We start from the raw sequence: 24,780 nt of genomic DNA, 5'->3' as shown, positions 1-24,780 counted from the left end.
CCTGGAAAGATAACAGACTTTGAAATTAGAGAGCCTTGGTACTGAGATATCTTCCAAATACTAGATGTGGCCTTTGCAAGTTACTTTCTCTGGGCTTCATTTCCTCATCTTTTAAAATGAGGATAATGACTGCATCTTAAGAGTTTAGTCAAAATTAAGTAAGAACATACACAGAACACCTAACAAGTTCAATAGGCGTTACTTTCATTTTCTTTCAGATAATTGTACTTCCTTTGAACATTTTTTATTCTCTTTTGTACCCTTTCACCATAAGAAATAAATTTAAAGTTCCTAAAGACAAAGCCCAATGAAAAGTGAAAAAAGAAAATACTGAACTAGATTTCTCATGAAGGTCATGAAAAAGTGGTTGTAACTATGTTGATTTTGAGGAAAGATACTGAACAGTGGGCAATGTTACTAAAAAATAATTTTTCATTATAAAACTACCTCTTAACTGCACTGAAAACTACAAAAGAGAAAAGAAAAAGCTATTTGTAATCCCGTTATCCAGACATAATGATTAACATTTTGCAATATATCCTTCTAGTTTATATTCTATGCCTTTTTAAAAATCAGCATTAGCGGATTCTTTGAAAATATCAATAAAATTGATAAACCTTATGCAGACTAACCAAGTAAAAAAAGCGAAAATATCAGAAATTAAAGATGGGGTCATCACTGTTGATTTTATGAATAATAAAAAGATAATAAAATATTATGCATATGAGTTGCCCACAAATTTGGTAACACCAGATGAAATGGACAAATTCCTTGAAAGACATTCTCTACCAAATCTCAAATAAGAAATAACAGATCATCTCAATAGGACTAGATCTACAAGAAATTAAATCAGGGACTCCTGGGTGGCTCAGCTGGTTAAGCATCTGCCTTCAGCTAAGGTCTTGTTCCCAGGGTTCTGGGATTGAGTCCTGAATTGGGCTCCTTGCTCAGTGGTGAGCCTGCTTCTTCCTCTGCCTTTACCTCCCCCTACTTGTGTGCTCTCTCTCTCTCCCTCTATCTAACACATGAGTAAAATCTTAAAAAAATTTAAATAAAAAATTAACAACTTTCCAAAACAGAAAGCACCAACCCAGATGATTTCTCTACAATCTGTTTCAGAAAATAAAAGCAGAAGTATTTCCTCATTCTATCATTTTTATTATCTGTCATCATTACCAAGTACCAAAAATGGTCTGAACGCCTCACCCAAGAAGATATGTAGATAGCAAATAAGGTTATGACAAGATGCTCAATACTATATTCCATTAGAGAACTGAAAATTAAGATGAGCTACCACTACACACCTACTAGAACAGTTTAAGTCTGAAACATGGACAACATCATATGCTGGTGTAAATGCAGAGCAAAAGGAACTTCGTTTCATTGCTGGTGAGAACACAAAATGGTACGGCCATTGAAGATAGTCTTACAGTTTCTTCAAAGCTTAACATAATCTTTCTACACTGTCTAGTAAGGGTGCTCCTAGGTATTTAGGCAAATGAGTTGAAAAGTTATGTCTATACAAAACCTTGCACACAAATGTTTATAGCAGCTTTATTAGTAGTTACCCAAACTTGGAAGCAACCCAGATGTCTTCCAAGTACATCAATGGATAAGCAATCTATGCTACATGCACCCAATGTAGTATTACTCAGTTAATAAAAAGAAATTACCTAAGATGCCATGAAAAGACATAGAAGCACCTTACATGGATATTATTCAGGGAAATAATGAGTCTGAAAAAACGAAATACTGGGGGTGCCTGGGTGGCTCACTGGGTTAAAGCCTCTGCCTTCGGCTCGGGTCCTGGGATCAAGCCTCACATCACGCTCTCTGCTCAAGAGCCTGCTTCCTCCTCTCTCTCCCTGCCTACTTGTGATCTCTGTCTGTCAAATAAATAAAAAAAATCTCAAAAAAACAAAAAACGAATTACTGTATGATTTCAACTATATGACATGAAGAAGAAAAAAGGAGAGACAGTAAAAAGAGCAGTGTTTGACATAGGTTGGGGACAGGGGAAATAACTTAAAAGGTGGACTACAGGTAATTTTTAGGGCAATGAAACTATTGTGTAGGATACTGTAATGTAAATACGTGACTATGAATTTGCCAAAATACACATTACAACACACACAGACTTGGCTAATGTAAACTATGGAGTATTTAAGTAATACAAGATATCAATATTGGGTCAATAATTCTAACAAATGTACAACACTAATGAAAGATATTAATACAGAGAAACCTTGGAGGGGGTAGGGTATATCGGAAATCTTTGTACTTTCTACTTGGTTTTTCCTGTAAACTTAAACTGCTTTAAAGAATGGTATTTCCTTTAAAAATTAGGATATTATACACATACTTGTCACAAATATTTCCTATGCTCAAATATACTTCTAAATCATTTTTAATAAATAAGTATGGACCATCAAACAGATGTATCATAACTTATTTAATCAATATCCTATTTTTGGATATTTAGTCTATTTCTCTAAGCTTGGTATTATAAATACATGATGAATACACTCAGATAAGTTTTTGTGTGCATAAGGATAAGAGCTAATATAATTTATGTAACTATAAAATAGAGCAGTATTAGATTCTCTGGTTTGAAAATAAATAATCCATATTGGAAAACTACTGACTTAATACTAGGCAATGAATTCCTAGAAGAGATCCCACTTACTCATTTTTTTCCCCACTGCTCATTACAGTTCCTGACACAAAATAAGCATTCAAAATATTTCATCTAACAAAAGAGGCAAGAAAACACAATAGGGAAACATAGTCTTTTCTATAAATGCTGGGAAAACTGGACAGCTACACGTAAAAGATGAAACTGGACCACTTTCTCAGATTATACACACAAAAAACCCAAAATGGCTTAAAGACCTAAATGTGAGATCTGAAACCATAAAAATCCTAAAAGAGAACAGAGACAGCAATTACTCTGACATTAGTGGTAGCAATATTTTTCTAGATATATTTCCTAGGACAAAGAAACAAAAGCAAAAATAAACTATTGGGACTACATCAAAATAAAAAGCTTCTGGAGAGCAAAGGAAACCACTAACAAAGCAGAAAGGCAACCTACTGAATGGGAAAAGATATTTGCAAATAATATGTCCAATACAAGGTTAAGAGGTTAACATCCAAAATATATAAAGAACTTACTCAACTCAATATCAAAAAAAACAAAAACACAAAAAACAAAACAAAACAAAAAACTAAAAAATGAGCAGAGGACTGAAAGAGACATTTTTCCAAAGAAGATATACAGATGGCCAACAGGCACATGAAAAGATTTGCAACATTACTCATCATCAGGGAAATGTAAATCAAAACCACAATCAGATATCACCTTATATCTGTCAGAATGGCTAAAATCTAAAGGGCAAATAAGAGATGGGTATTAAGGAGGGCACTTAGGATGAGCACTGGTTGCTGTATGCAAGTGGTAAGTCACAAAATTCTATACCTGAAACTAATATTACACTGTAAGTTAACTAACGAGCATTTAAATAAAAATTTGAAAAAAAAAAGGGGGGGCAAGAAATAACAAGAGTTGGAGAGGATGTGGAGAAAAAGAAACCCTTGTATGACGTTAGTGAGAAGACAAATTGGTAGAGTGTGGAAAACAGTATGGCAGTTCCTCAAAAAATTAAATTTGAAATACCATATAATCCAATAATTGCACCACTGGGTATTTACCCAAAGAAAACAAAAACACTAATTCAAAAAGACATATGCACCCCTATGTTTGCTGCATTATTTACAATAACCAAGATATAGGAAGCAATCCAGTGTCCATCAATAGATGAATACAGAAGGAAGATGCAAGACCCCCCCCACAGGAATATTACATAGCCTTAAAAAAGGATGAGACTGTGACATTTGCAAGAGCATGGATGGATCCAGATAATATTATATAACTGAAATAAGTGAGAATGAGGAAGACAAATACCACATGATTTCACTCATGTGGAATCTAATTCAAATGAGTAAACTGAAAACTGAACTGGACCTATAAAAACACAGAATAAACTGATGGTTGCCAGAGGGAATAGAGGGTGGGTGGGAGGATGGGCAAAACTGTCTAAGGGGAGGGCTTCCAGTTATGGAATGAATAAGTCACAGGAATAAAGGCACAGCATAGGGATATAGTTAATGACGCTGTAATAGCCTTGAAGGTGATAGATGACAGCTCTATTTTTGGTGAGGACAGCATAGCATGTAGAGAAGCTGAATCGCTATGCTGCAAACCCTGAAACCAATGAAAACAACTATACTCATATAAAATTTTTTTAATTTTTTAAAAAATATTTTTATTTACTCATTTGACAGACAGAGATCACAAGCAGGCAGAGAGGCAGGCAAAGAGAGAGAGAGAGAGAGAGAGAGAGAGAAGGAAACAGGCTCCCCGCTGAGCAGAGAACCCGATGCGGGGCTCGATCCCAGGACCCTGAGATCATGACCAGAGCCGAAGGCAGAGACTTTAACCCACTGAACCACCCAGGTGCCCCTCATATAAAATTTTTTAATGTTTTACCTAATAAATCTCATTAAAAGGTAGTTTTGTTGTCTCTATCCTTATAGTGTTTACAGTTGAAAAAGATATTAAGTCAAATATATTAAATTTCAGTCAGTGGTACACTCAAGGGTTAGCAAACCTTTTCTATTAACAGCCAAATAGTAAGTATTTCAGATTTCGTAGGCCAGACCACCTGCCACACCATTCAACATTACTTTTATAGTACAAAAGCAGTCACTGACATTTCGACAAATGAGACGTGTTCTCAATATAAACTTATTAACTGAACAATTATGTTTGAACGTCACATAATTCTCGTATGTCATGAAATATTAATCTTTTGATTTTTTTCAACTATTTAAAAATGTAAAAATTATTCTTAGCCCATAGGCCATTCAAAAATAATTAATAAGCTGGATTTGGCCAATATGCTATAGCTTGTAGACCTCTGACATAATCTCCCTTTGGCTCCATCAGTTTACACAGGTCAACCACACTCTACAAATTTTTGTAAATATCCATAATCACGGCATGTAAATTAGATGTTCCCACAGGTGAAAGAAACCAGTTCACAAATAAGACATGAGAAAGGACTGACTAAAGCAGAAAAAAAGAGGGAACTTTTGCTTAAAAGTTCTGTGGCACAGGAAAAACAAGTTTTGGAGAGATGGATAAGGAAGAGAAGCACAGAATATAAGGAACTTTTCTGGGCATACATAAAAGTTGAAGTTTATGACATTCAAACCTTCTTTGTAGAGTCCCCCTTGTCTTTGCCAAAATATTTTCCCCAGAAGGAGAAAAAGTCACAAAACATACCAAAGAAGATAGAAAACTAAGGCTTATGTTTCGTTTCCAACAAAATAAAAATTAGCACCACTTAAAAGTTTCCTTCAAACCATTTAATCTGGTGGTGGTTCCGAATAAAATTCAAGAATTAAAATACAGGGGCGCATGGGTGGCTCAGTGGGTTAAAGCCTCTGCGTTCGGCTCAGATCATGATCCCAGAGTCCTGGTATCGAGCCCCACATTGGGCTCTCTGCTCAGCAGGGAGCCTGCTTCCTCCTCTCTCTCTCCGCCTGCCTCTCTGCCTACTTGTGATCTCTCTCTCTCTCTCTGTCAAATAAATAAATAAATAAATATCTTAAAAAAAAAAAAAAGAATTTAAATACAAACCTCTTAAAACCATCATATATACAATACAAAAGTCTTAAAGTTAAAAATATGCTCTGTCACAGTTGATTTAGGGTAGTAGTATGAAATTCAGAGTATATTTTCCACAGAAACAGCAGCAGATATGCAATTCTATCTAAATCAATGTATTATAAAGTTAAAATACTATGCATTTAATTGTATAACAAAAAATAATTTAAAGTAATATATAATATATAAGAATCCTTTGCTAGCCAATATATTTGGTTTCTCAGTTTTGGAAAGTGAGTTAACAAAAGTTTGGATTTCCAACGATTTAACTAAAAACATACACTGATCTATTTGATTCCTATATACAGATTTGCAAGGTGAGAAATACCTATACCTGTAGTCCCCGCATCTAAATATTAAACCATTTTTAACAATGACAACAAAGAAACCACACTTATTTATCACTTATTTATAAGAGGATAAGATAGAAGCTGGAGATATCTATAATGTATAGTTTCTACATGCCTTTTCAAGAGGCTCTACATTTTTGATAGTACTAATTGAATTTCCCTCAAAATATATGGCTGTCTTCATTCTTGAACAGAAACAGATGTATTGCAATAATTAATATCATCATTCTCAAGGCTACAATTTAATTAGATTTTTTTTAATTCAAAAAAGGGAAAGAAAAGTAGAAGAATTTACCTAAGAAACCTGGAGGAAGAAAAAAAAGCAACAAATATGTGTCTATATGTAAGTTCCAAAGCTTAGCTAATTGTGTTAAATACGCCCACCAAAAAAAGCACTAAAATGAACATAAAGTACAAGATCTATCTGAATTTAAATAAACTGAGATAGCAGCAATGGGTATTAAATAAGTAAATTAATTATAAATCTACAATGAAATATTGTGCAGCCATTACAAAAGATTGGGAGGGAGACAAACCATAAGTGACTCTTAATCTCACAAAACAAACTGAGGGTTGTTGGGGGGAGGGGGTTTGGGAGAAGGGGGTGGTATTATGGACATTGGGGAGGGTATGTGTTTTGGTGAGTGCTGTGAAGTGTGTAAACCTGGTGATTCACAGACCTGTACCCCTGGGGATAAAAATATATGTTTATAAAAAATAAAAAATTATATTAAAAAAAAAAAGATGGTCTAGACGTTATACATCCAGTGAGCACAATAGGTACAAAAATTATACATAATTATTATCTGAATAATTATCACAGAAATTATACATACTGTGCATATAGTAAATAGTGCTATAATTAAAGAATAAACACATAAAAACATATTTTACATTCATATAAAAATGTTTAAAAGTTATCTATAGACCATGGAAGTAGGGGTAATTTTTTCTTTCTGTCTTATCTGTTTTTTTTAATTTCCTAAAATAAACATGTCCAACTTGTATACTAAAGAAATACTAGTCTAAAATCAAAATACAAAGCATTTATTTCCTTTAGAACATTCTGCCCTTTGTATAATAAACAATTTCTGAAGGATCATAAATATATGCGCATACATAGACTATATAGATAAACAAGTGAAAGTGGGGGAAGCAACAGACTGAATCACAAGATGTAATTTGGGTTGTCAGAAGGCAATTAAGTATAATGCTGACTTCTGATATGAATGAGGACAGCAGGTTAAGAAAGGAAGGCTGAGGAAATGTCAGGCTTTGGTTAAATTCTTGGTTTTTTAGATTTTTCCTTCGTTCATTTGTAAGCTCAGAAAAATAGGTGAAACTAGTATTAGCATTGCTAAAAAAATCAGGTAAAATACTTAATCCAGTGTTGAATTATGATTAAGATGAGAAATGACTGAAGTTAAGAGAAATAAAAAATGATTTTAGCTGGAAGAATAACAGAACATTAGTACAAGCACATTTCGGAGTCTCTACTCTTAAAGTCATGTTTTAAATGGATATGAATTCATCTCGGAGAAGACAGGTGGTTGAGACAAAAGATCTTTCATAGATACCTTCAGATCTATGATTCCTAATTTAATTACCCAGCTTAACACTAATAAAGAATGGGCAGAAAAGTTTTGACTACTCCACCATCATTCCCTCACCGCAAAAGGCTTAAACAGCAGAGAGAGAAGGACCTTTAAAGATGTCTGGAGTCTCAGTAGAATGAGAGATACCATAGTAGACGGCAAAAGAGTTAGGACATAAAACAGATCATATACAAGATGCAGAAATAATTCAATCAAAATCGAAGCAGAAAATCTACACTAGTGTTACTCATTTTATGAATAAACTGTATTATAAAATCTCAAAGGTCTACAAAAGCGTTCTCCTACTGCTCTACTTTCCAAGCAAGCAATAAAACAACTATAAACTATGGTATCGCAGCAATTATATCACAAATCAAAATCTTCCACTAGGCTTTATGCTACAGCATTTGAAAGAAGTGGCTAATAACAAACAGTATTATACGTAAATATAAAACTCTGAACATACACAGTGGGATTTCTCAGAGGAGCAATCTGATTTCCAGGCTGCCTGTCTCATGAGCAAGAGAAAATATTTACTTAATTGAATGCTTTTAAATCCTCTTTAAGAATAAGCAAGGGTACGTTATAATAAAAATTAAATTTCATCACTAAGCCAAAACCAAGCTTCACTTTCCATTTTGATCAGTATAATGAATTTTTCAAAAGATTATGATAATGTTATGTAATAACAAAAACAATATTTGGATCACTTATTTATTTATTTAAAAATACTAATTAAACAAGACCACAAATTTATGTTTAATGTAAAGTTAGCACAGAACAACTACTTTTCATTTGTTAAATGGGACAAAAAGTTACAATTTTAAAATAAAACTTAAAAAGCATTACCTTCAAATAAACTGAGGTCTCTTCGTAGCCGTGGTCCATAAAGCCCTTCTAAAATACTCTCAAAACCTGTGTTGTAAAAGAGAGAAAAGTATATAACCTACTGGAAAAGTTAAATTTTACAATAATCAAAAACCATAAACCCAAATGAATTAGAAAATTACAAATTTAACTATGAGGTGTCATTTTTCCTTTAGGTGAATTAAGCTGAACTAGGCAACACACAAAACAATAAACAATCACACAATGACTATCAGAAACTACATGATTGTGAAGAATTTAAAATATTCAAACGTAAACATTCTCTACTAAAACAAGTAAAAATCTTTGTTATTTAGAAGTATTCCAAGTTGAAATACTACAGGCAGATTTTTTTTAGTAATAGTTTTGTAGAGGAGAATGAAAAAAGACATCTATTACATTCCAGTTTATACCTGTAACAAAAAACATTAACATGAAAGAAAGTAGCATCTTTTTAAAAAATTTTATTTTTTATTTATAGATTTATTTATTTGACAGAGAGAGAGGGAACACAATCAGGGAGAGTGGGAGAGGGAGAAGCAGGCTTCCGGCTGAGCAGGGAGCCCCGATGCGGGGCTTCATTACAGGACTTGATACCAAGACCCTGGGATCATGACCTGAGCCAAAGGCAGATGCTTAAGGTCTGAGCCACCCAGGCACCCCAGAAAGCAGCATTTTTAACCTCAGTTATAAGAATGAGTAAATGAATATCAATGGGGAGAAAATCCTGGCTGTGCAAAGTATGATATAAAAAATTTAAACCTACATACTTATATTTGGGAAAAAATACCAACAATCTTGTCAAGTTAACAAGTATCATGAATTTGCAAGAGTATTCTACCTTCTGGATATACTGACTTCAGTATTTTATAATTTTCTGTGAAGGCTGTATCTTATTCAATTTTAAGCAGCTTACTGATAAAGTAAAAGGCATTTCAAGAAAAATGACCAGCATGGCAAAAAAGGAAACCAAAAAAGTAATGCATTTAAGAGTGCTTAAATTAGAGAAGAAAAACAAAAGGTAGAATGATAGGTATGAAAAATGAAAGGTAAAGCAGATTTTTTTCAGTGGTGTTTCTAAATCATAGAAAAATGGAAATACTTCTATAGAAATGTTTCATAAATACAAAAATGCTTTAAAAAAACATTTTAATATCTTTGAAAGCAAGATGCATTTAAAAATCAATGATGTGCTATAATTAAAGAGTAGCAACACTTTTTCATTTAGAATGTGAAGAAATGATGCAACTTAAAATTAATGATGTCTTAGATTTAATAAAATAATGTAGTTATCATGGTACTTAATAAAAATATGTAGTTAATAAAAGCTTTGTGAAATGATTCAGTACTAGCTCCTATGAATGGAAATTTCAGGCAGAAAAGTGAATAAATCATCATCAGACAGAGCTTTCAAGAAGGCTATATAAGACTTTCATATTAGGTAACGATTTAGACTCAAAGAGCCCCAAATCTCTATTACTAAGATATTCTATTTATCAATGTGCTCCAAAAATATTGTAAACAACTATTTTAAGATGTTATTCTGTGTTATACTGGACAAAATATCACGTCCTTCCCCCCCCGCCCCCCACATATAAGCTTACTGAAGTTAAAGGCTGCACATTTCCTACATTTAAGTCTTAAAAGATGATAAACAAGGACTTACTTTGTTCTACTGGGCTTCTCAGCTCTTCCCTAGATAAGACCAAGGTCTTACACATATCGTGTTAAGATTTATTCACAGTATATAGTATTGGTGCTACTGATCTATGGCCACCAAAGAAACTGGTCTGTAAATTTCTTTTGTACTTATCAAGTTCTGATGAATGGTAAAGTTCTTTTCTTTTGCCACCTGGGAAAAATGAAAAAATGTAGGATGTCTTGCTTGACTATCTGGTAGAATATGCCAGGGATGCCACCTGGAAATAAACTCTTTCTGAACAGGCTTATTACCAATCAAATTTATTTAACTGTCATAGGTCTACTCAGATATTCTATTTCTCATGTTAGCCATCCATTTCAACTGCATTTCTCAATTTATTTGCATAAAATGTTTCACTGTATGCTTTTATTTATCTAATATCAACAACATCAGCAGTCATGTCCCTTTTGCTTTTCATTCCTTACTTTGGTTATTTATGCTTTCTCTTTTTTTCTCAGTAAAGTTCATTCAAAGTTCCTCATTTTTTTTTTTTTTAATTTAAAAAGAAGGCTTCTGGGGCGCCTGTGTGGCTCAGTGGGTTATTTTGCCTTCGGCTTGGGTCATGATCCCAGGGTCCTGGGATAGAGTCCCGCATTGGGCTTTCTGCTCAGCAGGGAGCTTGCTTCCTCCTCTCTCTCTGTCTCTGCCTGCCTCTCTGCCTACTTGTGATCTCTGTCAAATAAATAAATAAAATCTTTAAAAAAATGCTTCTTTTGATTCCTTAATCTTCTGTTTCATATTTATGTTTTCTTATCCATTAATTTCTCCTGATGTTGAGATACATTTCCTGTTTTTGCATCTTTGGTAATTTTATGTGGATGCCAGACATTATGAATTTTACATTGTGAGCACTGGATTTTTTTTTCTCTTAACAAGTATCATACTTTGTTTATTCAAAACATTAAAATACTTTTTAAAAAAGGTTTCTAGAATAAAAGCACAAAAGTCTTCCCACTACTATGTTTAGCTTTTGTGGATCTCCACTGAGTTACTCTTATATTCCATTATTGTTCTTACTCTGGTTGGTGGGAACCTGAATGACTCCCAGCCCTACGTCAGTTCTAGCAATTGTTCAGAGACGGTTCACTGGTAATCATTCTTTCCTTAAAGTGTTATTTATCAGCTCTGTGGATGTCCGTCCTACATATGCATTAACTGGTTTCCAAATATTCAAGGGTAACATGTGTTGGTTTCTTGAGCTCTTTTTCTACATAGCTCCCGCTTTTCTGGTACTATGCCCCCACAAATTCTAGCCACTTAAAATACTCTGAATGCTGATCTTTGTCTTCTCAAGTCTGTAGACCACTGGGCTCTTTTTGGAATCATCTTGCCTGTGCTACAGTCTGGAAATGACCTCCAAGCAAAATGGTGGAGTGATCATAGAGCCTCCATCATTGATTTAGTTTTTCTCTGGGACCACAGTCTTCTGCTACCTGTTTTCCAATGCTGAAACAAATTTCTTTTAAATATACACTCCGGTTTCTGAGCTGTCTTCACCAGAGGATAAATCCAAACCCTCTTATTTCAGGAAGCTTATCTGCTGACTTGTTAGTTTAATAATTTTATTTATATAAGTTCAATTATGTTCTTTTTCAAATATTTAACATCTTTTTTTATAGCTCCCCATTCCTTACAAATATTTAGGTCTGTTTTAAATATGGGAAGCATGACAATTTTAAAAATCAGCATCTGATCATCCCAATAACTTATTGTGCATGAGTGTGTTCTGCTGTCTCATCGTTCTTGCTCCTCTTACCTGTTTCTTTGTGCACTTATTAATTCAGTACTTACTGGCTTCTGCTTTCAAAAGATTAAAAATTCCAAGGCCTAAGATAGATGTACCCTCCTCCAAAGATGCTTACTGTTTGCTTCCAGAAGGCAGCGAAAGGCACCATCAGTTAGAAACCATCTTGTGGTAGGCAGAATGAATGGCCTCCCAGATACATTCATGTTCCAATACCCACTATCCATGAATAAATTATGTTACATGGCAAGAGGGCATTAAAGTTATAAATGGGATTAAGGTTGCTAATTAGTTGATCTTATAATAAGATCATACTAATGGACCCACTATAATCACAAAAATCTTTAAAATGGGAAGACAGAGACAAAAAGAGTCAGAATGAGATGGCATCATTAGAAAGACTCAACAGGTCATTGCTTGCTGTGAAGACAGAAAGAAGCCATAAGCCATAGAGTGCTGGCAATTTTTAAAAGCTGGAAGACACAAAATAAACTCTGCCCCAAAGCTTTCATAAAGGAACACAGCACTGCCAACAACTTGATTTTAGTCCTCCGAGGCCCACTTCAGACTTCTGACCCTAAGAATTGTAAGATAATAGTAAGTTAGTGTTATCTTAAGCCACTAAATCTGAGTTAATTTGTTTTAACAGTAGGAAACTATATATATATACATTTCTTAGTCCATTCAGGTGGTTATAACAAAAAAACAGAAACTGGGTATCTTAGAAACAACAAACATTTATTTTTCACAGTTCTGGAGGCTATAAATTCAAGATCAGAGTGCCAGCATGGTCTGATTCAGGTGAAGCTCTCACTTGGGTTACAGAATGCCAACTTCTCTGTGTCCTCACATAGTAGAAAGGGTGAGCTAGTTCTCTGGGATCACCTTTAAAAGGGTACTAACCCACTAATTCCCATCCTGTAAAAGCTCCATCCTCATGATCTAATCACCTCCAGAAGGACCCACCCTCCTAGTAACATTACTCTGGGCATCAAGGTTTCAACAAACAAATTTTGGGGCAACACAAAAATTCAGACCACAGCAACACTTCAATCCAGTATTACAGCCTGAGGTTCCTTGATTGTTAGGATACAGATCTGCTAGAAGGCCACCCTGTGACAAATTCAATCTCAGACATTTTCCCCCTTTTACTTCTTCCTTTTCCTGCTCTGCTCGTCAGGTAACATTCTGGAACTGCAGAGAGGAAGGATGACTTTAGATCTGGGTGCTTTTACCCTGAAGGCATGGCCTTTTGAAGTCTAGCTTAATTTGCGGAAGATCTCCTATAAGAATATCTACCTTGGACAGGCCCTAAGGCTTGAATTTTGATCCTTTGCCTAGTTAGCCAGGAAAATACAAATAAACAATATTAACAAGGGACTTCAAGCTTAAGCAGCTTTGCCACTTATTTTCTACTTACCTCTAAAATTAGCCTAGGGATTCCCAACTGTCTTTTCAGCTCTATTTTTTTTTTTAATCTAACATTTTTTTCATTGCTTTCAGCAGAGAGACTTACCTATATAACTGAGATCAATTCTTACCAAAAGGCCAAAATTCCTATGCATTCAGTCTGACTATAACACAGAGTTTATTTATATAAATACATGCAGTTTATCCAGTTCTCTATTGAGAGCTATATGACTTTTCACATTTTTGTTATTATGAAAAATAGTGAATTAAAAATCTTGATAAATGTGCCATCCTGTCCAAGTGTTAGTTTTTTCCTGACAGAAATCCGTAAGTGGAATTACATGGTCCCAAGGTATGCACATTTTCAACTTTACCAGATAATGCATTATATGATTAAATCATTTTGCAACTCTATCAGCAATGCTTAAGAGTTCCTATTGTCCCCCAAATAACCAAAACTTGGTATTATCAGACTTTATAGTTGTCAAACACATTAAAATAAAATCATTTATTTTAATTTGCAGTTTCTTAGTTATTACTGAGGTTTAGCTATTTTGAAACGTTCTCCATTCCCATTGTCCTTTTGCCACTTTTCAACTGACTGTTTGCCTTTTAAAAATTCAGTCATCAAAAGCTTCTGCACAGCAAAGGAATCAGTCAAAAAAAAACAAAGAGGCAACTCACAGAATGGGAGAAGATATTTGCAAATGACAGTACAGACAAAAGGTTGATATCCAGGATCTATAATGAACTCCTCAAACTCAACACACACAAAGCAGACAATCATATCAAAAAATGGGCAGAAGATATGAACAGACACTTCTCCAATGAAGACATACAAATGGCTATCAGGCACATGAAAAAATGTTCATCATCACTAGCCCTCAGGGAGATTCAAATTAAAACCACATTGAGATATCACCTTACACCAGTTAGAATGGCCAAAATCAACAAGACAGCAAACAACATGTGTTGGAGGGGATGTGGAGAAAGGGGAACCCTCTTACACTGTTGGTGGGAATGCAAGTTGGTGCAGCCTCTTTGGAGAACAGTGTGGAGATTCCTCAAGAAATTAAAAATAGAGCTTCCCTATGACCCTGCCATTGCACTCCTGGGTATTTACCCCAAAGATACAGATGTTGTGAAAAGAAGAGCCATCTGTACCCCAATGTTTATAGCAGCAATGGCCATGGTCGCCAAACTGTGGAAAGAACCAAGATGCCTTTCAATGGACGAATGGATAAGGAATATGTGGTCCATATACACTATGGAGTATTATGCCTCCATCAGAAAGGATGAATACCCAACTTTTGTAGCAACATGGATGGGACTGGAAGATATCATGTTGAGTGAAAGAAGTCAAGCAGAGAGAGTCAATTATCAAATGGTTTCACTTATTTGTGGAACATAACAAATAGTATGGAGGGCATACGGAGTTAGAGAGGAGAAGGGAGTTGGGGGAAATTGGAAGGGGAGGTGAAACCATGAGAGACTATGGACTCTGAAAAACAATCTGAGGGGTTTGAAGTGGCGCGGGGGGGAGGTGGGAGGTTAGGGTACCAGATGGTGGGTATTATAGAGAGCATGGATTGCATGGAGCACTGGGTGTGGTGAAAAAATAATGACTACTGTTATGCTGAAAATTAAAAAAAAAAAAAAAAAAGAATATTAAAAAAAATTCAGTCACGGGGCACCTGGGTGGCTCAGTCATTAAGCGTCTGCCTTTGCTCAGGTCGTGATCCCAGAGTCCTGGGATTGAGCCCCACATCGAGCTCCCTGCTCAGCCAGAAGCCTGCTTCTCCCTCTCACACTCTCCATGCTTTATTCCTTCTCTCTCTCTCTGACAAATAAATAAATAAATAAATAAATAAAATCTTAAAAAAAAAAACAAACTTCAGTCACAGTTTTATGCATTCTTGATGCACTGACAATGACAACTGCCAATTTCATGAACCACATCCATGCTCCAACTATGGCTTGATTTTTCATTTTGTTCTCTCACACAGAAGTTTGTTTTATTTTAATATAGCACAAATACTTTTTTTTTGTATCTCGTTTTATAACTTATAAATTTTTTCTTGGGTAAGAAAGTTTTTTGACAAAGATAATTATTTTACATATATATGTGTGTGTATAAAATTCTATAGTTTTGCTTTATATATATAGTTCTTAAATCCATCAGAATTCATTTTTTAGCAACAGTCTAATATAGAACCCAACTGTATGCTAAGCATTATACTACCTCAAATGAGAGGCACCTAACTGGCTCAGTCAGTTAAGTGCCTCACTCTTGATTTCAGCTCAGATCATGATCTCAGGGTCCTAGGATCAAGCCCTACATCAGGCTCCATGCTCAGCATGGAGTCTGCTTAAGATTCTCTCTCTCTCTCCCTCTCCCTCTGCTCCTCCTTCTACTTGGGCTTTCTCTCTAAAAAAAATTTTTTTTAAATAAAATTTAAGAACAAATAAATTTTTAAAAATATTACCTCAGGGCGCCTGGGTGGCTCAGTGGGTTAAGCCTCTGCCTTCGGCTCAGGTCATGATCTCAGGGTCCTGGGATCGAGTCCCGCATCGGGCTCTCTGCTCAGCAGGGAGCCTGCTTCCCTCTCTCTCTCTCTCTGCCTGCCTCTCTACCTGCTGTGATCTCTCTCTCTGTCAAATAAATAAATAAAATCTTTAAAAAAAAAAAAATATTACCTCAAATAGTAAGGCTACCTTCATGTCCCTAAAGTCCCAAAACGTAAATCTGTATGTTTTTAATTAATAGCTTTTTTGAGATATAATTTACCATCATAAAATTTATTCATTACAAATATATAATTTGGTGATTTTTTTTTTAAGATTTTATTTATTTATTTGTTAGAGAGAGAGAGAGCATGAGCACAGGGAAAGAGAGTGGTAGGCAGAGGCAGAGGGATAAGCAGGCTCCCTGCCAAGCAAGGAGCCTGATGTGGGACTCAATCCCAGGATGCTGGGATCATGACCTGAGCTGAAGGTAGCCACTTAACCAACTTAACCAAGGGAAGCCACCCAGGCGTCCCCAATTTGGTGATTTTAATATAGACATTGTATAATCATCATCATAATCGAATTTTAAAACATTCCATCACTTCCAAAAGAAATATTATACCCATTTAAGAGATACCTCTTTCCTACTCCAGCCTTAAGTACCTATTAATCAACTTTTTGTCTCTACAGATTTGCCTCTTCTGGGTACTTCATATAAATAAAGTCATGTAATCTGTCCAAATTTTTTGTGTCTGGCTTCTTTCATTGAGCATAAGGTCTTTCAGATTCATCCATGTTGTAGCATATATTAGTACATCACTCCAACTGTATATCCATTTATCAGTTGATAGAACTTTGGGTTTTTTCCACTTTTTGGCCACTGTCTATAATACTGCTATGAATATTTGTGTCCAAAGTGTAGACATACATTTTCATTTCTGGGTTGGTACATAGAAATAGAATTGGAATTGCTAGATCATATGATAATTTTATGTTTAACATTTTAAGAAATTACCAAAATGAAAAAAGAAAAAAGAAAGAAATTACCAAACTGTCTTCCAAAGTAGCTGGACCATTTTATACTCTCACCCATGATTTCTCTACATTCTTACCAATACTTGTCTTTTTTATTATAGCTACTCTAGTAAGAATAAAGTGATATCTCATTTTCCTAGTGACTAATAATGTTGAACATCTTTTTATGTGCTTACTGGTAATTTGTATATTCTCCAGATTTTCAGGTAATTTGTATAGTCTTCAGATTTTTTTTTTTTTTTAAATCTCAAATCCTGTGCTTACATTGTAACTGGGTTATTTGTCTTTTCATCACTGAGTGATAAAAGTTCTTATGGGGGGGTAGGAGGTTGGGGTACCTGGTGGTGGGTATTATAGAGGGCACGGATTGCATGGAGCACTGGGTGTGGTGAAAAAATAATGAATACTGTTTTGCTGAAAATAAATAAATTAATAAAAAAAAAATTCTCAAGCTTAGGGGCACCTGGGTGGCTCAGTGGATTACTCCTCTCTTTTGTTCAGGTCATGATCTCAGGGTCCTGGGATCAAGTCCTGCATCAGGCTCTCTGCTTGGCAGGGAGCCTGCTTCCTCCTCTCTCTCTCTGCTTGCCTCTGGCTACTTGTGATCTCTCTCTGTCAAATAAATAAAAACTTAAAAAAAAAAAAGTTCTTATGGGTATAGGTCACTTATCAGACACATAATTTATCTGCAAATATTTTCTCCAGTCTGTGGGCTCTTCTCACTTTTTTGATGATGTCTTTAAGTACAAAGGCTTGTAACTTTGACTAAGTCCAGTTTATCAACTTTTCTTTGTGGATCTGTTTTTAGTCTCTCCATTAATCTGTTTGTCTACTCATAAGCAAATACCACAACGTGTTAAGCATCACAAGGGTTTTAAAAAGTATTCTTCATGACAGTTTTTTTTTTTTAAGTGTAACATATAATTTATTGAGATTATTCTTGCTTACCTTATGGTTTTCATGGACAAAAAAAAATTCAACTTAAAAAAAAATTCTTTTTGGTGTGCCCAATGTATATGGCCAATGTATATCCACTAAACTTGCTAAACTCCTCTACCCATTTTAATAATATATCTACTGACTCTCTTATATTTTTCCATACAGATACATGAGGAAAGCCACAAATGTATTTCCTCTTTCAAATCACTGTGCTTTTCTTTACCCCTAATTCTATTGCTTCACTTAAGGCCTCTAGTTAATGTTCAACAGGACTGGTAATACTCTATATTACATACACAAGAACAAAGGTTAAGAATTATAGCATATTTCCCATCCAAAACTGTGCAAGCCAGAAGACAATGGAGTGACATTTTTAAGTACTAAAAGAAACTACCAACCCAGAATTCTATACTCAATAAAAGTACCTTTCAAAAATGAAGGTGAAATAAGGACATTTTAGACTGCCCCCTCAAAAAAAATTAATCATTAGAAGACCCCCAATACAAGAAATATTAAATGAAATTATTCAAGCAGAAGAATACAGATCCGTGGATCTATTTTAAAAAAAAGGTTCCCCCAAAATTGTTAAGATAAAGGTAAATATAAGATAATTTTCCCATTTTCAATAACTAAAAGATAATCAACTATCTAAAAATAGTAGTGATATTCGTTAATAGCATATATCAAATTTTTGCAAATCATGTAACTGATAAGAGACTTGTATCTAGACTAAAGAACTCTCAAACACAAGAAAACACTCATTTTTAAAAAATGGATAGAAGACTCAAACAGGATCACCAAAGAAGACATATAGATGGCAAATAAGCACATGAAAAATTGTCCAACATCATTTATCACCGACACACAAATCAAAATGCCAATAAAAGATATCTATTAGAATGGTTACAAAGAATCTGCTAATACCACATGCTGATAAGATGTGCAGCAACTAGATTTCTCCTAAATTACTGCTAGGAATGCAAAATGGCACAACTTTAGAAAATAGTTTGACAATTTCTAGTAAGTTAAACATATATTACCACATGATCCACAAATCCCACTCCTAGACATTTACCCAAGAGAAATGAAAACAACATTTACACAAAAACCTGTATGCAAATGTTCATGGGGTTTCATTCACAATTACCTAACCCTGAAAAAAAAAACAACAATGTTCTTCAACTGCTGAATGGATAAACCATTGTACAACGGAATACTACTACTCAGCAAAAGGAACAACTACTGATACATGCAGCAATATGGCTATATCTCAAATGCATATTGTTAAATGAAGGAAGCCAGACTCAGAAGTATGTACTATGTGATTCCATTTATATAACACTCCAGAAAAAAAGCAAAACTGTAAGGTCAAAAAGCAGACCAGTGGTTTCCAGTGTCAGAGTTCAGGTAAGGAGATGACTACCAAGGAGCACAAAACAACTTCCAGGAATGGGGCATGTGTGTGGCATAGTCAGGGTCATTAGATCAAGCCCCATATCAGGCTCCTCACTCAGCAGAGAGCAGAGTCTGCTTAAGAAGTCTACCCTTCCTGCTTAAGAGACTGCTTAAGAAGTCTACCCTTCCTGCTTGTGTTCTCTTTATAAAATAAATAAATAAATCTTTAAAACAAAAGATCTTCTGGGGTTGACAGAATTGTTCTGTATCTTGATAGTAGAAGAATTGGTTATTCAACTGCTTGTGTTTCAGAATTCATAAAATTGTTCTCTATAAATTATATATAATAAACCTTGCTAAATTTTTAAAAAGCTTAAGAGATTTAAAGCAGAGAAAGTTGAAGGTCATTACTGAGAATTAAATGAACTGTGAGGTTAGACGGTTTAATGCGTTATCCTTAAGAACAATAAAGTCAACCACAAATGATGTCAGGGTTTAAAGTAAAGATGGCAGACTAAAAATTAGATGTCAAAGTCATCAGTGATGTGGAAAAGTAACTTATCTTCCCACATGTTCATGACATACCAAAAATCCCATGATCCTCAATAATAAAGAGCCTTCTCTATGGGGTAGAATAATGATTTGGAAGCAAAAGCATAATAAAGTACACTCAGAGAAACTACTTAAAAAAAAAAAAAAAAACCTAAAATTATGGAAGTGAAATATACCAGGAGATGATGAGATACAGGAATTAATGGGTAACTAAAATAGAACAGAGATAAAACTTGCTGATGATAAGTAACCATGTTATAAATTTGAGGGTAGGTACTACACTGATGCTTTCTTCATTCCCCACTCTGTTTATCATAATGCTATTATTAAAGTTGACTTAAGGGCTACAAATCTAATACTGTATTTTTGTAATGAAAACACACCTGATTATAATGCTTTCTATCTGTAAATAAACTTTAGACAGATTCTTGAGTTGCTAGATTCTATGCTATGTTTTAAATCTTATTAAATGTAGCAAGTCTAGTAACTCTGACCTATATAGCATACAAACTGTCTTTTCCTAAGGTCACAATTATTTAATGAAATGCTTCTTTAGTCAGTAGTCAGATGAAAAATCCATTTAAGTGTATCTTTACTTCCATGGTGGTAAATCCATGCACAACACTCAACATAAAGCTATATTGAGTAATACTATAGTTTACACAAAATTTCAATACATTCTATCTCCTCAATCTTGCTACTAAACAAAGACTCATGGATTTAAATATAATAGGCATTCAGGCAAAAAGCAAGAATTCAGACTTCAGCATTGGAGGAAATAGAAAAAGACAATGTCAGGTTAAGTTCTCCAGAAATGGACGACACCCAAGCGTCTTCATGGAAAAAGAATTATCTGGTAAAACAAGGAAGGGCACATTACACATATAAAAAAGATTAGCATATATAAAGACATGGGCAATAGAGAGCTGAATGTACTCAAGAACAGCACTATTCAACAGAACTGTTATATAATGATAGAGATGTTCTATATCTGTGCTGTCCAATACAGGAGTTGAGGAACAGATTTAAAATTTTTATTTAGTTTTAATTAATATAAATTTAAACAGCTATGCCTAGAAATTGAAAAATAATCGCAAAAATAAAGAATGTGATGTGAAGAAAAGGAAAATACAAAAGGCTGGAGAGATGAGCATAACACAGACCCTGAAAGGCTTTAGCACATTTTGCCATGTAGTTAATTTTTACCTTGAAAGTCAGAATGAGCCATGCTAGGTTTTTAGGTCGTCAAGAGATAGGATTAGCTTTACATTCAGAAAAGATCACTAAGGCTGCAAGTGGCATACACATAAATGGGAAAAGAATAAAGACAGATGGCTAGAAAACTTGCAGCAATACAACAGAGAAAAAAAACCAAAAACCTAGGTTTAGGCAGAAGTTTTACTTAAGAGAAAGAAGATAGCTCTGAGTGATATAATATAATTAAGTGGAAATAATAATTAAATGGGAACATAGCTTCATTATTTTAAGGTGAGGCTGAGTGAAATTAAAATTTCTGACTTAAGAAATTGAGTGAACATTCACTGAGACAGAAAATCCATGAAGTAGTTTTGTTTTGATTTTGTTTTACATACCTGGTAGATATGAAAAAGAGTTCACTTTTGTATATGTGAGCATAAATCAAACGAAAACATCCAGAGGCAAAAACATAGACTTAGAGGTCATCAGTACACAGATAGAAGATGGGAGTCCCATTTTATAATTAATTAAAACAGATTTTCTTCAAGTACCAAAATAAAAGAACATTTAAATTACCACTTAAAAGCTTTTTTCTATTTAATTGTTAATACTGTAATGTTATTACTGTTTTTTACTACAAATGTTCAGTATTTCAGTACACATAAACGAAAAATCAATGTTATCATCTGGTACCAGGCTAGACCCCTGGCCTCTCCCAGTCACCCCTTGCCAACTCTCAAGCCCTAAAAAATGCTCTATTATATTCCTCCTCCAGCATTCACACACAGTTGCTCGTCAACCTACAATATATTCCAAGCCCCCATCTTATCACCAAAACATGTCTGGATAACTTCTACTAATTCTTAAAAAGTCTTGGTATTAAAAATCACTAAGGGCACCTGGGTGGCTCAGTGGGTTAAGCTACTGCCTTGGTCTCAGGTCATGATCCTGGTGTCTTGGGATCGAGTTCCACATCGGGCTCCCTTCCTGGCAGGAAGTCTGTTTTTCTCCCCTCTGACCTGTCCCCTCTCATGCTCTCTCTTTCATTCTCTCTCTTTCAAATAAATAAATCTTAAAAAAAAAAAAAAAAAAAAAAAAAAAAGGAAAGAAAGAAAGAAACCTAAAACTGGGAGGCTCAGTCAGTGAAACGTCTGCCTTCAGCTCAGGTCATGATCCCAGGGTCCGGGGACTGACCTCCGTATCAGGCTCCCCGCTTGGAGGAAAGACTGCTTCTCCCTGTCCCACTCCCTCTGCTTGTGTTCCCTCTCTCACTGTGTCTGTCTGTCAAATAAATAAATACAATCTCAAAAAAAAAAAAAAAGGGGGGGGGGCGTGCCTGGGTGGCTCAGTGGGTTAAAGCCTCTGCCTTCTGCTCAGATCATGTTCCCAGAGTCCTGGGATCAAGCCTCCGCATCTGGGCTCTCTACTCAGCAGGGAGCCTGCTCCCCCCCACCCCCCCCAGCCCCACCTGCCTCTCTGCCTACTTGTGAACTCTGTCGAATAAATAAGTAAAATCTTAAAAAAAAAAAAAAAAGGATCACTAACTAGAACTATAAAACTCCTAGAAGAAAACACAGGGAAATACTCCTTGACATTAGCCTTGGTAATGATTTTTTTTTTATATGATATCAAAAGCACTGGCAATAAAAGTAAAAGTAAACATGTGGGATTAGTTTAAACTAAAAAGCTTCTTTTTAAAGAAGCACAGCAAAAGAAATGACAAACAAAATGAAAAGGTGAACTACAGAAAATATTTGCAAACCAAGTGGTCTAGTTTTACATGATAAGGGGTTAACATCCAAAATATATAAAGAACTCACAAAACTGAACAGCAAGAAACAATCCAATTAAAAATGGGCAGAGGAACTGAATAAACATTTTTCCAAAGAAGACATACGAATGGCCAATAGGTACATGAATAGGTACTCAACATCACTAATCAGGGATATGCCTCTCAAAACCACAATGAGCTATCACCTCACACCTGTTAGGACTGCTATAATCAAAAAGATTAGAGATAAGTGCTGGTGAGGAAGCAGAGAAAAGTGAACCCTTGTGTATTATTGCTAGAAATGTGAATTGGTGCAGCCACTATAGAAAACAGTATAAAGGTTCCTCAAAACATTAAAAATGGAATTATCATATGATCCAGCAATTTCACTTCTGGGTATATAAATGAAGGAAACAAAATCCCTAGGCTGAAGAGGCATCTGCCCTCCCCACTTCACTGCAGTATTATTTACAATAGCTAAAACATAGAAACAACCTAAGTGTCCCTCAAGGAATGAATAAATAAAGAAGATATGGTATATATAGATAACAATATCATTCAGCTATGAGAAAGAAACTTTGCCATTTGCAACAACATGGATGAATCTAGAGGACATCATACTAAATAAAATTAGCCAAACAGAGAAAGACAAATCTGTATGATTTCATCCCCCCTTTATTTGGAATCTTTACCAAAAAAAGAACACCACCAACAAAAAAAGATCAAACTCCTAGAAACAGAGTACAATGGTGGTTACCAGGGGCTGGGATAGGGGGTGAGGTGGGGGAGATGGAAAGATGATCTGGTCAAGGAGAACAAGCCTTCAGTTAAAAGGTCTGATTAAGCTCTGGGGATCTAATCAAGAGCATAGTTAGTAATACCATGTTGTATACTGGAAATTTGCTAAGAGTAGATTTTAAGCTTTTTCATCATATACACACACAAAAAGGGAACTATGTGAGGTAACAATGTGTTAACTCCATTATGGTAATCACTACTCAAAGTATACGTTTGTCAAATTATCACACTGTGTACTTTAAAATAAATAATTTTATTTGCCAATTATATCTCAGTAAAGCTGGGGGAAAATAGTGCCTCAATTTAAAGTTCTGTCTAATCTAATTTAGCTTTAGACTACACTAGATGCATTGTTTCACGATTTGTGTTATATACCTGTATTATTCGCTTTGGAGTACTTTTCACAATTCTAATTAATCATGTATAATTTTTAAAATGTCTCCTTCCAAGTAATCAATATTCATTTACCAAATATTTACAAATGAACCAGGTGTTCTAGAAGCTGGGGATACATAGGTAAATAAGAAAAGACAAATATTTCGCCGTCAACTCAAACTGGAAGAAGGAGAGAAAGCAGAAAACATTCGCATAAACAAATCTTTGATATTTTTACTTGTAAATGCCGTGAAATTTTAAAAGCTCCAAGAAGTACTGTACCATGTCATCTTGCTTGTTTTGCTTAGCCCTAATACCTGGCCCACATAAGGCACTTAAATACTTGTTGAATAAATGCTTGAGGAAAAAATTGAACCCTGAGACCAAAGATATTTATTTTCAAAAGAACTTTTAGAACACAGCCCAACTGTAAGTTAAAAACTACCTGTTCTTGGGGCACCTGGGTGGCTCAGTGGGTTAAAACCTCTGCCTTCGGCTTAGGTCATGATCCTGGGGTCCTGGGATCCAGCCCTGAGTTGGGCTCTCTGCTCGGCAGGGAGCCTACTTCCCTTCCTCTCTCTCTCTCTGCCTGCCTCTGCCTACTTGTGATCTCTGTCAAATAAATAAATAAAATCTTTAAAAAAAATACCTGTTCTTAATCAATACCTTTCTTCATATTGTTTCTTTCTGAAATTCAGCCATTTATTTATTTATATCCTATCTTGTTCTAAGAATACTCATATTTATGTCTTGCTTAGTTTTTTCTATTTCTTAGAACCTAAGACACTAGTTTCAATGTAACCACTGCCTT

At 34.9% G+C, this 24,780-nt stretch overlaps 1 protein-coding gene across 10 annotated transcripts in view; it reads right to left on the bottom strand.

Annotated features, from left to right (window-relative positions):
• Positions 1-24,780, bottom strand: part of LCORL (ligand dependent nuclear receptor corepressor like) — a 162,848-nt gene that overhangs the window by 113,099 nt on the left and 24,969 nt on the right. For all 10 annotated transcript variants that reach the window (XM_059164808.1, XM_059164798.1, XM_059164862.1 and 7 more), the window contains exon 2: positions 8,526-8,591. In XM_059164808.1, coding sequence (XP_059020791.1) covers positions 8,526-8,591 — 66 coding nt within the window. The remainder of the gene's footprint in view (positions 1-8,525; positions 8,592-24,780) is intronic.

Source organism: Mustela lutreola, chromosome 1 (genome assembly GCF_030435805.1).
Source record: "Mustela lutreola isolate mMusLut2 chromosome 1, mMusLut2.pri, whole genome shotgun sequence".
Classification (NCBI taxonomy): Eukaryota; Metazoa; Chordata; class Mammalia; order Carnivora; family Mustelidae; genus Mustela; species Mustela lutreola.
This window is presented reverse-complemented; position numbering and strand designations above follow the sequence as displayed.